This window comes from Sceloporus undulatus, chromosome 2 (assembly GCF_019175285.1).
Source record: "Sceloporus undulatus isolate JIND9_A2432 ecotype Alabama chromosome 2, SceUnd_v1.1, whole genome shotgun sequence".
Classification (NCBI taxonomy): Eukaryota; Metazoa; Chordata; class Lepidosauria; order Squamata; family Phrynosomatidae; genus Sceloporus; species Sceloporus undulatus.
This window is the reverse complement of record NC_056523.1, coordinates 259,617,637-259,631,916: the sequence shown is the minus strand read 5'-3', so window position 1 is coordinate 259,631,916 and position 14,280 is coordinate 259,617,637. Positions and strand designations below refer to the sequence as shown.

The 14,280-nt window shown below is 39.0% G+C and overlaps 1 protein-coding gene across 1 annotated transcript in view; it reads right to left on the bottom strand.

Moving 5' to 3' along the window:
* FBN2 (fibrillin 2) overlaps positions 1-14,280 on the bottom strand; it is a 226,412-nt gene that overhangs the window by 39,762 nt on the left and 172,370 nt on the right. Inside the window, 7 exon segments of the mRNA XM_042447774.1 lie at positions 841-966; positions 4,356-4,424; positions 6,165-6,326; positions 7,211-7,333; positions 9,104-9,226; positions 9,955-10,080; positions 10,417-10,539. Of these exon segments, the coding sequence (XP_042303708.1) occupies positions 841-966; positions 4,356-4,424; positions 6,165-6,326; positions 7,211-7,333; positions 9,104-9,226; positions 9,955-10,080; positions 10,417-10,539 (852 nt within the window).

Below are 14,280 nucleotides of genomic sequence, written 5' to 3'. Positions count from 1 at the left end.
TCATTTTTAAAATATGCATAAAAAACAAAATGGAGGAAACTAAATGTATTATATCCTATTCATAGTGACTCCTGAAGTGCTTCTGACATGCTAACATAGATTTCTCCCTGAACAATGTTTGTCTTTTGCTAACATATACTCATGTTTTCTGCAGAATCTTCTTCTCCACAGACACACATGCAAATATTTTGTTTTGTGTTTTGTTGTGGTCCTGCACAAAGGTATTAAACAATATTTGTACCTCTTGAATTTTGCAAGAAATAAAGAGTTATTTTGTTACATTATTATGAGATACTTCATTGTACACATGTTCACTAACCAGGCCTCAATGAAAAGCAACTAGGGCTGTCACAGTACAGTCACCCTCTTGGAAGGCTTGGCCAAATCAGAATGCCAACCCTGGTTTTAGCTCTGTAAGAGCAGATTGTAGTCAAAAGCGAATCCCAGATCAATTACAATTATTTCTCCAATGGGACTGAATAATTTTTACATAAATTCCCTATTACAAACCAGTATTTAGTCAATATAATTTTTTTTAAAAAAAGGAGTTTTTCTTAATTTATCTGATCTATGTTCCTGATGGAATCCTATACATATTTAGTAGGAAATAAAATAGGAATAATTTGAAATCAATGAGATTTGCATTTATGTATATAGTTAAGGATAAGAAGGTAAAGTATGGGGCCCAATAGTTTTATTAGCAAAGCAGTTCTGTGACTCATTTTACAGACAAAACAGAAATCACGCATCTACATCCAAGAAAAGAAAAACATCTGCAAGACAAAATACATTTTGAGAAAGACTTTTTGCTGTTCTGTGAGAAAAAATAAGAATGTTCACCTTCACAGATGCGAGTTTCTTCACTGAGGTAGTACCCATGAGGACATTCACACTGGAAGCTGCCAAATGTATTGATGCAGTTTCCACCTTGGCAAAGACCAGGCAGTTCCTGGCATTCATCAATGTCTGGTAAAGAGAGAAAAAGCCATTTTGTTTTGTTTTGTTGGCTACTTAAATGTACATGGAAGACTACAGCAGACCACTTATGAATGATTACCTTTTGATTGCATTGTTTTGTTTTTAAATCTACTCACTTTGTTACAAAAGAGTTCTGAAAGAGAACTAACATGCAAACAAGTACAATTTGCCCTCCACCTTCATGGCAGTTAGAAGCACAAAGTCCCATGAAAGTGGAAAACTATGAATAACTGGGGTGCCCCCTTCCCTGGTGGGACCCTCTTGAGTGCAATGAGAGGCCAGGAAGGGGATATGGAGCAGCAGCTGTGGTCCCTGGGAGAGTTCGCTCACGCTCCCTTCCTGCCTCTTTCTCTGCCTATCTGCCCACTTGCTCTCCCTGCCTCTTTCTGCACTCACTCACCTTCACACCATCCCTGTCTCTCTCACACATGTATGGGATATACACGGAGGCACTGGGTGCAATGGAGGGAAAGAGCACAGACAGGGTGACTGACAGGGGAGCCACAAGAGGTGTGGATGGGGAGTGAAGCCCTTTCCCTCGCTCCTCTGACAGCTACTGCTGCCGCCACTGTAGTCCCCAGGAGGCTCACTTGTGCTTCCTGCCTCTTTCTCCACTCATCCCTGGGGGGACCTTAGTTGGGGAGGGGAGACAGGGTTGCAGCTGTGGTCCCTGAGTAGGTTCACTTTCCCTCCCTGCCTCTTTCTCCATCCACCCACCCGCCCACTCTCCTACCCTCTTTCTCCATGTGCTTTCCCACTTGCCCTCCTTGCTTCTTTCTCTGTGACAACTTGCTTGCCCTCCTTGCCACATGGAGGCATTGGGTGCAGCAGAGGGAAGCAGTCACTTTCATCCCTTCCCCCTGCTTCCTACAGACAAACTCATGAATAAATGAATCCATGGATGTTACAGGTGAGGATGTGGGTGCTGACTATGTTCCAATTAAGTATGGGATATTTACATCCCATAATCAAAATAATAAAACTGAAAATGCATATTTGACTTCCAATGAAGTTAATAGGACTTAGATTGATTGACATGACTTTTGTAGCATATTTTGTAGTATAAGTTAAAGTGCACAAACATATGTAAGGAAGACGACTTGCCCCCTAGATCCCTGCCCAGAGAGGGGATGCAGTAACAATCTTACTCCCAATCATTATCAATGCATCCCTCAGAGAAGGGATATTTCCATCAAAACTTAAGCAAGCAGTGGTTAAACCACTCATGAAAAACAATCCCCTGTTAAGGAATAACTATAGACTGGTCTCCTTATTATCATTCTTGGACAATGTGACTGAGAGGGCAGTTGCCTTCCAACTCCAGGCTGTCTTGGATAAAGCCAATTATCTAGACTCATTTCAAACCAGCTTCCGGGCAGGTTATGGAGTTGAGACTGCCATGGTTGCCCTGGTCGATGATCTCCGTCTGGGCATTGACAGGGAAAGTGTGACCCTGCTGGTGCTTTAAGACATCTCAGTGGCCTTCGATACCATTAACCATAGTATCCTTCTGGAATGCCTGAGGGAATTAGGTATCAGGGGCACTGTGTTGCAGTGGTTCAGATCCTACCTCTCAGGCAAATTCCAGATGGTGATGCTGGGAGACAGCTGTTCTTGTAAAAGAGCTGACATATGACATCTCTCAGGGAACCATTCTGTCTCCCATGCTGTTTAACATTTACATGAAGTGGCTGGGAGAGATCATCCGGAGACATGGGGTGCGGTGTTATCAGTATGCTGATGACACCCAAATCTATCTCTCCGTATCTCCGATTGCTGCAGTGACCAAAGATGGCATGTCTCCTCTAAATGCCTGTCTTGAGTTGGTAATGGGCTGGATGAGGGAAAACAAACTCAAGTTGAATCCAGAAAAAACGGAGGTACTAGCGATAGGTACCCCTGGTCCAGGGATGGAGATTTGCCAACCGGTCCTGAACGGGGTCACACTTCCCTTAAAGGACGAAGTTCACAGTTTGGGAGTGCTCCTAGACTCGTCTCTACAGTTGTCATTTCAGGTGGAGGCGGTGGCCAGGAGTGCTTGGTACCAGCTTCAGCTGATACGCCAACTGCGCCCCTACCTGGCTCAGAGGGACCTTGAAGCAGTGGTACATGCACTGATAACCTCTCGTTTAGATTTCTGTAATGTGCTCTACATGGGGCTACCTTTGTACCAAGTTCGGAAGCTTCAATTGATCCAAAATGCCGCAGCCAGATTGGTCACAGGAACATCAAGATCGGACCATATCACTCTAATACTAAAATCTTTACATTAGCTGCCGATCAGCTTCCGGGCGCAATACAAAGTGTTGGTCATTACCTTTAAAGCCCTACATGGCTTGGGCCCAAGTTACTTAAGGAAATGCCTCTCCCTACACAATCCGCCCCGCACTCTCAGAACAGCAAGGAAGAAATTACTGGAATATACGAAAACTAGATTGGTCACTATTTCCCACAAAGCGTTTATAGCCGCAGCCCCTAAATTATGGAATAACTTACTGGAAGAGATCCGTCTTATTACCACATTAGAAAACTTTAAGAAGGCACTAAAGACAGATCTCTTCTGGCGAGCATGCCCATCCGACCTTCTATAGTTGATCCCAAAGAACACTCCCACTTCTGATTTGATGGCATGGAAAGCAGACGATGACTTGGATATTTTAACTCACTGGTAGTAATATTGCTGTCTGTATTGTTGTATTTTAGATAATATTGTTTTTTCTATTTTGTATTTTGTACTTTGTATTTTGCACTGTTGATTTTTGTTGTGATCCTGCCTTGATCAGCAGGGAGAGGCGGGAAATATAAATAAAATTTATTATTATGGTGAATGACTTCCATTTTGGGACAATTTACAGGCACACTGACTGCTTGGAAGATCAGACAGAGAGCAGCACATTCATGCCTCCAATTCATTTATTTGGTGGCATGATATGAAGATTGCTAATAAACTGGCAGCTAGGAAAATGAATAAGATGCAAGAAGGTAATAAAGTATCACTTACATTATTCTTTAGCAGTAAAGGGAATTTTTTTCATTTCCAAATTTAAAAGCAATTTGTGTGTTGGTGGAAAAGATCCTAACAACTGGAAATATGTTCCCATACATCTGTCTGTCTGGATTACTGCCATTAATTAATTTTGATAAAGTCTTCCAGTATTTCATATGGTCAGTATAATACAGCCAAGTTGACAAAAATATGTGTATTTCAGTTTCTCTTGTGGAACTACATATTTGTGTGTTTCGACATCTCTAGTGCAGATACAGACACAATGTTACCTTCAACTGCACTATCTCCCGATTACAGATGTGGTACAAAAGTAGGCTCTCCTTTAAGTGAAAGCAAAAGCAATAATGCTCATTCTTAAACATATATTTACCTTCTAAGATAATAGTTATAGGATTAGGTCTGAATCCTTCACCACCTGGACAGAGAGTATTATATTCACCTACAGAGGAAATATGAAAGGAATAATAGATATGGTAAGATTAATTCCCCTTGCACAGTCCTTGAGAGATTACTTGCTCACTAGCAGTGTAAATATTCACTTCTTTTATTCTCACACAGAAGAACAAAGGATTTCAGAAGTTCCCCCTACTGAGTGTCAATACGAAAATTTTTGCATATTTTTTATGATTTTTCACATTTTGGAACTCTTTTTTAAGGAAGTATTTTCACAAAAAAGTTGGGGTTTATGCCAATTAATTTTTGTTTAAAGTTCCAAAATGCAAAAAATCTCATGGTGGTTGACTATGAGGCAGCTGATCAACAGGGTGATCTTAATCTGTTAAGACATTATTTATTGTTTAGGCTGTTAGAAGTATAGTTTGTCAGTACAGTACTCTTAACATCCATTTTACTTATTGTATATGAACTTTACCATCAAAATAAAAATGGAGTGGCCAACTGTGCAAGGAGTGAGGGTGACAGTTTTTGCCCTCTAACTCACATAAAAAAGCAAAAATGAACATTATTTAATGTCACCTTATTATTATTATTATTATTATTATTATTATTATTATTATTATCATTAACATTTATTTATATAGTGATGTAAAGTTCACACAGTGCTTTACATGATAGAGATCAAGATAGAATAAAATAGTAACTTTGGATGTCACTTTCCCCTATCCTAAATCAGTAGACTACAGCACATTATTTGTGGACAAAAACAATGAGTTGCCTTTCTGAAAAATATACCCAGTAACATTTTTCTACTAATGGAACTGGATACTCCTGCTTCATCTTATATCTTCCTGTATCCCAAAGTCTGTTCCCAATAGGAAACCCTCTTGAGCAGATTTTGGAATGTGACTATGGGGGGAAGAAAAAGGAGAAATAACCATTACATGAGTAAACCTTTGCTTACATGATTTTGCTCACAGTTTCTTTCCATGTGTCCCATGCACTGTATCTGTTATATAATACATTATGACTTTGAAGAAGTATGCTTTTATTAAAGATTTAACATGTTCTCTGTGCATAGGTTGTCCACTATATATTCATGTTATGAATATTGGAATATAAAGAAGAGCCAAGATTGCTGAGGCTCTTAGGTTTCATTTTGGAGATGTATCTCCATTAAAATAAACCATTTGCCATGGAGTTATCAAGTGAATACATTACAAAACTTTCTTTTCAATACTGTATAGCCTGGTGTTAGTACTTTTTGCATAAACAAGAGAAAAGAGGGGAGTGAGGTTAAAGAACATGCTATACAAGATCATAAAGCAGAATTGTGATCCTTGATTCCCAGAGTAAAGAACTAAGTACAGTGGTACCCCGGGATACGAATTGATCGCGTTACGAAATTTCCGGGGTACGAAAAAGTTAGCTTGGAAAAAACTGTTCCGGGTAACGAAAGATTTTCCGGGTTACGAAATTTTTTTTGGTGTGTTTCGGCGCTTTTTGGCACGAAATTTAAAAGCCGCGGCTTTCCAGCGCTAGTGGTTTCGGGTTGCGAAATCTTTCGGGTTACGAACGGCGCCGCGGAACGAATTAAATTCGTAACCCGGGGTACCACTGTATCACATTTGACAAATGAAGCACAAAGCATTTTTATTGTTGGATATAAACACAGCAGAACCAGATGAAATAATTTTGTAAGATGTAGAGTACTCCCTATGAGATGTTGTTAGTACAGTATATATATATTTCATCCTCACATCTAAGAGAGTCATTTCCTTACTGCTATTTACAGGTGGGCATGTCTCACAGGGATTCCCCCAGGCCTTTCCCAGAGAGCAGCAACAGGAGGAACGACTGACTCCAACACCAATTTCAGTGTTACAGGATAGACTTCCATCCCCTCTTGGTCCATATTTCAAATAACAGTTGCCAACTCGGTTATCTGTATAGAATGAATGCAAATAAAACTTGTGTTCACTAGCCACAGTGATTTCAAATGCATATGATAAATACTGTAAGCAGTAAAAATAAATAACCTTACATGAAATACAGTCACCTTACCCAACCCCATGAATTTTGATCTAAATGTAAGGCTGCAACACCAGAAAGGAATGAATTCATAAACAGGTCATAAAAACCTATCAAGGCTTTATCTGTGTGGTGCAAGATCACAAAATAACGACTGGATGATATGACTGGATGATAACTAAATTTCCCTTTACTCCAAGAGCCATTCACGTTACAAAAAGCATTAACATTTAGTCACTAGCTCCTCAAAAATCAGCACATAAAATTCAGCCTACTGTGTGCCAAGGGTAGAAAAGAGTGCACTCCAGAAAGGCTTACAGAGAAGTAACCTCAGAAGTGTCACAGAAATGATCCAAACCACAGGCTGCAGATTGTCAGTGCCAATCTGATGAGGAGGAAATATCCTTTCAACTTCAAATATGGTCAGTCTATGAGCATGAGAATGACCTTTTCATCAAGTCATTTGGAGGGAATAATTGGGTACATTGCCACACCACAGAAAGCAAGAACAATCAAATATCACACGTAGAGGAAAAATAAAACCACACAGATCCTAATGGGACATGATGGAGACAGCAGTAATCAGATTATGCCTGTTTTAAATTAATTCCATCATCAATTTATATTTGGAATTAGCATTTGTTGATCATTTTCATTACTTTATGTGATATGATTGGCGTACAAATTTGACAAGGAGTTTATTTACGCTATTAAAATAATGAGCTAAGATTGGTTCACATAGATGCTCTTTGCTTTTTGCTTAGACATATAATATTTATAGATGGAAACTTTACTGACCGACACACCCAACTCCTGTTGGGTTCAGTTGGAAATCTGGTGGACAGTTACACTCATATCTTCCTGGAGTATTCACACAGAAACCATTGACACAGTTTATTGGGTCGGCACACTCATCAATATCTAAAGAAAGGATGACATTTAAAAAATGATGTTAAATTATTTTAAGAAAAACATCCCAGAGGTTTTGTACTTTTTTCATAATTATTTCATACTGAATAAATAAATAAAAGTCGATTTTCAGGAAATCTGTTAACTGTTTGACTTCTCCATACACCAGAAATGTATCCATTTTGCTATGAAGCGTATTTCTGAAATACTAAACCAACCAATACTTTGTTGACATCAGTGTCACAGGTAGAATTATTGTGGCTGCCATCAATGCACAGTATTGTAGAAATGTCCACAATATAAATAGTTTTTTATATTTAAATCTAATTATGCTTACATCTAGTCTAACAGAATTTATAATGTATTATAAGATCCACTGCAAATGTATGTTATAAAAAAGTTTGCCTTAGGTCTGGATCTCTTGAAGCTAAATCCAATGACTATCAGAGGTTTTTCCCCAAATCCATTTCCATGAAATTTTTCTTGACGTCTACAACACAAGCATCACACTCTGACATTACTGGCTGATTGTATTACGACTTTCATAGTTTCTTTTCCCAATATTTCTGAATATACATATTCAGCGAATGTCACACTTTTTGAAAAATTGGGGGAAATGTTGGCCTTTTACTTCTTATTTGTCATTACTTCTTCATTTGTTTCCATTAGATTAGTTGAGTTCGAGTCTCTTCCAAGATGATGCTTGAGTTCCTACATCACATTTGTAGTTACACAAAATGTAGTTACAAATTACCTGAGGGATTGACTCCCAGAACCCAGGTTATTGTTGAGGGAGCCACTTCAAGTTAATGAGATCTGCAGTTTGGTTAAGTGAGGTACTTCAGGATGTGGCTAATGCCCTTCTGCCCCTGAGCTATTGTTCAACAAGCCACCCCCCAGCCCCCAAGATGCTGTGTGATGAGCAGAAGCATCTGTTTGCTGTACTGTGGTTCATGTGTGCCATGACAGAGAGCTAGCCATGCCAACTTGAACCACCCCATTCAGCCAAAACCAGTAAAAATGTTCCACCACTTCAATTGCTGTTCTAGTCATAGGTGTGACTGGAGTTATGTTCATGTGCTTACATTCCTTTAAGCCAAAACATTGCAGCATGGTGTGATGGCAAATTACTTCAGTATCCTGGATATCTCCTTATGCAAGGAAGTAAAAAGTACAATGGTGGGCATAATCCACAATTAAGCTGACATAATGGTCCAACAGGATCCTGTCTTAAGGCTGCAAGCCTAGATAGTGATGTTGGATGGAATCCTGTTGAGGACACATGTCTTCGTAACTGGACTTACATATGCAGGCCTTCCTCCCATTTGCAACACCACCTTAGTCCTAAATAAGTCCTCCAACCCTCCTGAACAGATCTGGACTGGGGTTGGGTGGGGTACTACAAGAGGAACAGGGATCTCTTCCACTGATGAATGCCTTCCATTGACAGCAACAAGCAAAAACCGTGCTTGACTCATATTATTTATGGTTAAAATAATAAGCTAATATCTGGTGTGGGTAGGGAAAATCAGTTAAATGAATGTTTATTGTGAATGTTTTCTAAAGTTCAAAATGAAAGAAAATATTAAAGAAATGTAAGTGAAAACTAGTGTTATGACCACATTTCTTCTCAGGTACCTTCTTGGAGGATTTGAATAAGCTAGTGCATCTCAAGCTAACCTACTGCACAGTACTGTCATGGGGATAAAATGGACCAACCCACTGGATTGTTTTGAGCTCTTGCAACAAGGATGAAATTCAGTGTGATGATCAAATACATACCTGTACAATTCCCACCAGTTCTATCCAGTTCATAGCCATCATCACAGATACAATGAAACATTCCTGGTAAGTTATTACAAGTACCAAACACACAGATATTCTGGAAGACACATTCATCGATATCTGAAAAATAATGCCAAGAACAATTGTCTATGAATGTGGTCCACATACACTAGACACTAATTGTATGAAATAAATACACAGAATAGAAATATGACTACAAAAATCTAATCCATACTAATGTTGGGAGACAGTGGGTATGAACATTAAGTTTTGTATGTATGCATTTCGCATTTCACATATCTAGTCAAAGGATATTTGATACTCATGGACCTTAGAACTTTGTAATGTATGCAGACTACAGATTTGTCAGAAAATTAGGGTACTTTGATGTGAATGAATCATACACTTATACCCTGAAGACATGAAAAATATGCACATCTGATTCCTATGAAATTCACATTTTCTTTTTACATTTATGAAGGAGTATCCTGATCAAAGTAATACTTGGTCACAATATAATTTTTAAACAAATATGTGATAAGTGCCTTACTTTTCTTTTGTTCTTTCCATTTCATGCTTGATAGAAATGGCAAAAAGAAAATTAATCCAAACTTAGCTGTAGTATTCTTGGTCCAAAGCCATGAAAACCTCTTTAAAAATTAATACAGCCTTCATCTGATCTTGCACAGTGAAAAAAATCTTTCCCTGGGAAAAAGTGTCTTTTGTACCTAAAGCCTGCGCTGACTGTTCCGCAACCACACAGAAGCCCTTCCAGTACTTCTTGTGGTTTCCCCCTTGACATCCAATCCAAACTTGGAAAATGAAGCTTGGGAGTAGTGGTGACTTACCTTGGCAAGATCTGCTGTCTGAAGCTGGAGTGAAGCCCATCTCACATTCACAACGATATCCACCAGGAATATTCAGACATTGGCCATTCTCACAAAGATTAATATTGTCTGCACATTCATCAATATCTGTTGAATATAATTAACGCTGAAATTATATGATCTTCAAATTTTTAATTTCTGTTTACTTTCACTGAAAGCTCACTGGTGGAAAAGCCATTGTTTAGTTTGTAAAATAATCATCATGCTTTCAGAATTGTTAACTTGTGTGTGGACGTGATGCTGAGGTGTTGCACAGATGTGGCTTAGGCTTTTTATGAAACTGTATGCCTAGATGTGTAGAAAAGCAGGCACTGGATCAAAAGTTAGCCCCATACTATCCCTGGAGCTCTGAAATATTTTTCCATAGGAAACAAGCAAATAGAATATAATTCTTCTGGAACACATCTTAAAACTTTTACTTACCAGAACAAGTAAACCCATCTCCAGTAAATCCTTCTGCACAGTTACAGCGGTATGATCCTGGAACATTCACACACTGAGCATTTACACTGCACTGGTGTGTTCCATTTGAACATTCGTCCAGATCTGCCAGAGAAACAAACAATGAAATTATAAAGAAATGAGGGAAATCTGGCATATGTTCACAGAAGCTGACACGTGAGCTTGTGCAACATTCTTAGCAGATGTTTCACTATTCCCAAGCTGCTTTAAACAATGTCACAATTGGTTAACAGTCACTGGGGCTATAGCTCACTAAAGGAGCCAGGTTTGAGACAGAACCTTCCAGGTTCAATCCTAGGTGTTTCTGGCTAAAAGGAACAAGGAGTAACAGAAAACACATCACTGGACAGACAGTGCTAGTCAGAATAGACAAACCTGAGCCAGTTGGAAAATGATTTGACTGAATATAACAGCTGCCTATGTTCATTAGGATACCTTTAAGATTAGCATTAGTGGAACCTAATATTCAATTTGAAATGAATTACCGGTAAATTTGTGGGGGTGTTGTTTTAAAATTCCATGCCATTCTTAACTAAAAGAACTCTGTCTTACTGTATTACTCATTTCATCCAAGGAATGGCTCTACTACTGTGGGGTTCTATTGCTGCAGCAATAGATGAAAGGGACTCTTCTCCTTCCAAACACCACATTAATGCATGTATGCTGGTGCTTACCAAGAGAAGGAAAGAGGGCAAGTTCAGCACCCCTGCAGGTGTGGGGAAGCTGGCTGGCATAGTACACAGGAGATGATGAAGGAGGTTCAACAGGTCACATGGGACAGGCAGTATAGATGATGAGGGCAGCAGAACACATAACCTCCAGGATCCATTATAGGTAGAGGAGTTTGGAGGGCTGGATACTGTGGACAAGGGAGCCAAGGGAGCATAGAGTTACTACGTCTAAATCTAGGCTTTGATAGAAAATTTCTACCAGAGTCCTATTCAGTTGTTATTAAAGCACACTTATTCAACAAGTGAAGAGGGGTTGTGTGCTATCTCTGACCCTCTTGGGGTCTGATTCGAGTGCCTTCCTATACATGGAAGGTCTGAAGTTGGGAACATTGTCTACCCTTGGAGGTTCTCTATATGCATTGGAACTCTGATTTTCCAGGTTTCCCACAGGAAGAGCTTCCATGGACTGAAGCGGCTCTCTGCTTCAGACATAATCCTCCACACATATTAGAATGATGATACCAGGGACGGGAGGGGGACAGACCTATTTACTCTCCTTTCTTGCATATTGAGTAAACATGCTTGAACAACAACTGAATATCTACAGTAGCAATGCTGTAACTAGGCAACTGTTAAAAGGCAATGAATATTAAACACCAGTAGGAAAACAAGTAACAATGCTGGGAATTAATTTCAAATTTGGTTTTGAACTAGTGGACTTTAGTTGCAAGTTGCTAGAAAAGTTTGGTAAACCTCTTGTGGTAGCGAGTTTCTGTGGACTCCAGCAGCTGACTGAAATATTTGTAAAACAAACTGAACAGGCTTCCACCATATCGTATGCTACATATGCCTGGACAGGTATGGGTCATATGTCCAGGCTTATCACATCTCTGCTCACCATACTTCCATTTATTAAAAAACAACAACATATTTTTTGTCTCTTTTACAGGTGCAGGTTTGTAGGGCCAGACTTAACTTTGGGACTGGGGACCAGCATCACTCCTACATGGCAAGAAACACACAATGGCTGTGCACCAATATATATTGCAAACTATTAATGTTAGGTGTTCTACTGAGCAGCTGGGCTGGGGGAGATAGGGTTATTTGTTAACAGATGGGTATTTAGACCTCATGCCATGCCAACACTACTCAGTTATGTCCAATAAAAGAGTGACCAATTTACTACAATCATGGTTGCATGTGTTTGTTTCTTTTTTTGTTTTCCCACCACATATAAAACAACATCCTGGCACTAGGTATGTAATGTTCAAGTAAAGGTATATCAAGATGGTCTTGCAAGACATTGTTTCCATGTTTTAGATGAGATCAGAATGTGATCCAAATATGGGTAAGATTTCCCCTTAAACGTATTATACAGGCTGCAAAATCAAGTAATCCCCTCTGTAAGGGAACTGTTTGAGATTATACACAAATCTCAGTTAATATCCTGCTTCATGGTCATATTGGAACTAATAGATAGACTTTCAAGATATGGATAGGATCAAGAAAACCCTGAGTTAGTAGACTGTGGGGTGAAGCAGACAGGGCAAAAGAAGCAGCCCCAAGGGCGCCCGCTGTGTGGTCCCGAACAGGCTGTGAAAAGGAACGGTAAGAAACTGCTGATTTTGTGGCCAGGTTGGGGCCACATTAGGCACCCTGATGTAGCCTCGGTGTAATCAAAGCACGTGCATCATGTGCCTACCCCGCCCCAGGAGCAGCCCGACAATAGCCCTTGAGGCCTAAGACTACTAATTTTAACATTTCCATCCTGAAGTATTTCTACTTCAGAAATCTATCAATCCATTTTATATATACACCTCATGTTCTTTTTTCATTAGTAAGAAGAGAAGTGAATCCAGTAGAACTAGGCTTGGGGCTTCAATGTCCAGGAGATCCTGTTACCAGACAACAGTGTGACAAACATGTATAACTGCAATCCATGATCCATGTCCATCTGGCTATTAATTCTGGAACTGAGCTGATTTGTAGGGGCATGTATACTAAAATGATTTTCAGAATAACCATGAAGTTCATCATCATTAGTTCTAATGACGAGGAAAAATAATATTTACTACCCTCAAGAAGGTCATAATTACACAAATCTGCAATTGTTGAATACAACATTATTCCTCTGTGCATTTTTATTTCTTTTTTTTTTTTTGCATTTCAAAATTTTATTTTTGTAAAAATGCTAGTTTTTAAAAATATATTTTATTTCTTACCAAAAAAAGGGCAGAAAACAATAACAACTACAAATAAAAAAACAAGTTAAAACACAAATCCTTAAAAGGCAACATCAAAAATTCAAGGTCAAAAAGGGCGACATTACAAGAGGGATGGGCTCAGAACAAAGAAACGTCTTCTTTACACCAGTTTGTTCAACTAAAGGGAACCATGTTACAATATTACAAAGGAGGGCCCACTTGTGCTCCAATCTTATTGAGATAAGATATAAGTGGAGGAAGATTCTAGTTAAAAATGCTAGTTTTTTATGAACAAAAATACTTTTTGCCCACTATTCCTGTCGTTAAAATTACTAGTTAATTTTAAAATTACTGGGATGTAAAGTCGGATGTTAATTATTTAATAACTGATGTAGTATTTTGTAATACTGAAATTTTGGTGATTGGTTTTAATAGATGGTTATGTGAATGGCCTTTGGCTTAAGCATTAACCTCACACACACACACACACACACACACACACACACACACACCTGATAGGTGTGTTGATTCGAGTTCCGGCCAGTGCGAGGTTGGACTGGAAGGCCCCGTGGGCTCTTCCAACTCTACAATTCTATGATCCATGTCACTCTTGTACGGGTCTTTTTTTTTTCCAGTTGACATTTCTTTCAAGAGTCTGTTCTGACTTATCAAGACACCAATTTTGGAGAAAATTTGGGAATTTCTGTGCCAGAAGCCAGATTCTCCTAAAAATCTAAATAAGATGAATAAGAAAAGAAGAGGGAGAGAGGAAATCTTTCTGGCCTAAAAACAGCGGAAGTAAATCTTGGGGGGTAACTGTAATAGAGAACTCTGCAGTTTTACTAACTCAAATCTGAATGCTCTAAATCTGAAAACTGGCAGTTGAATCTATCACTTCTGGGAATATCACAACCAATGAAGGTACACCGAAACACTCTTTCTACCATAAT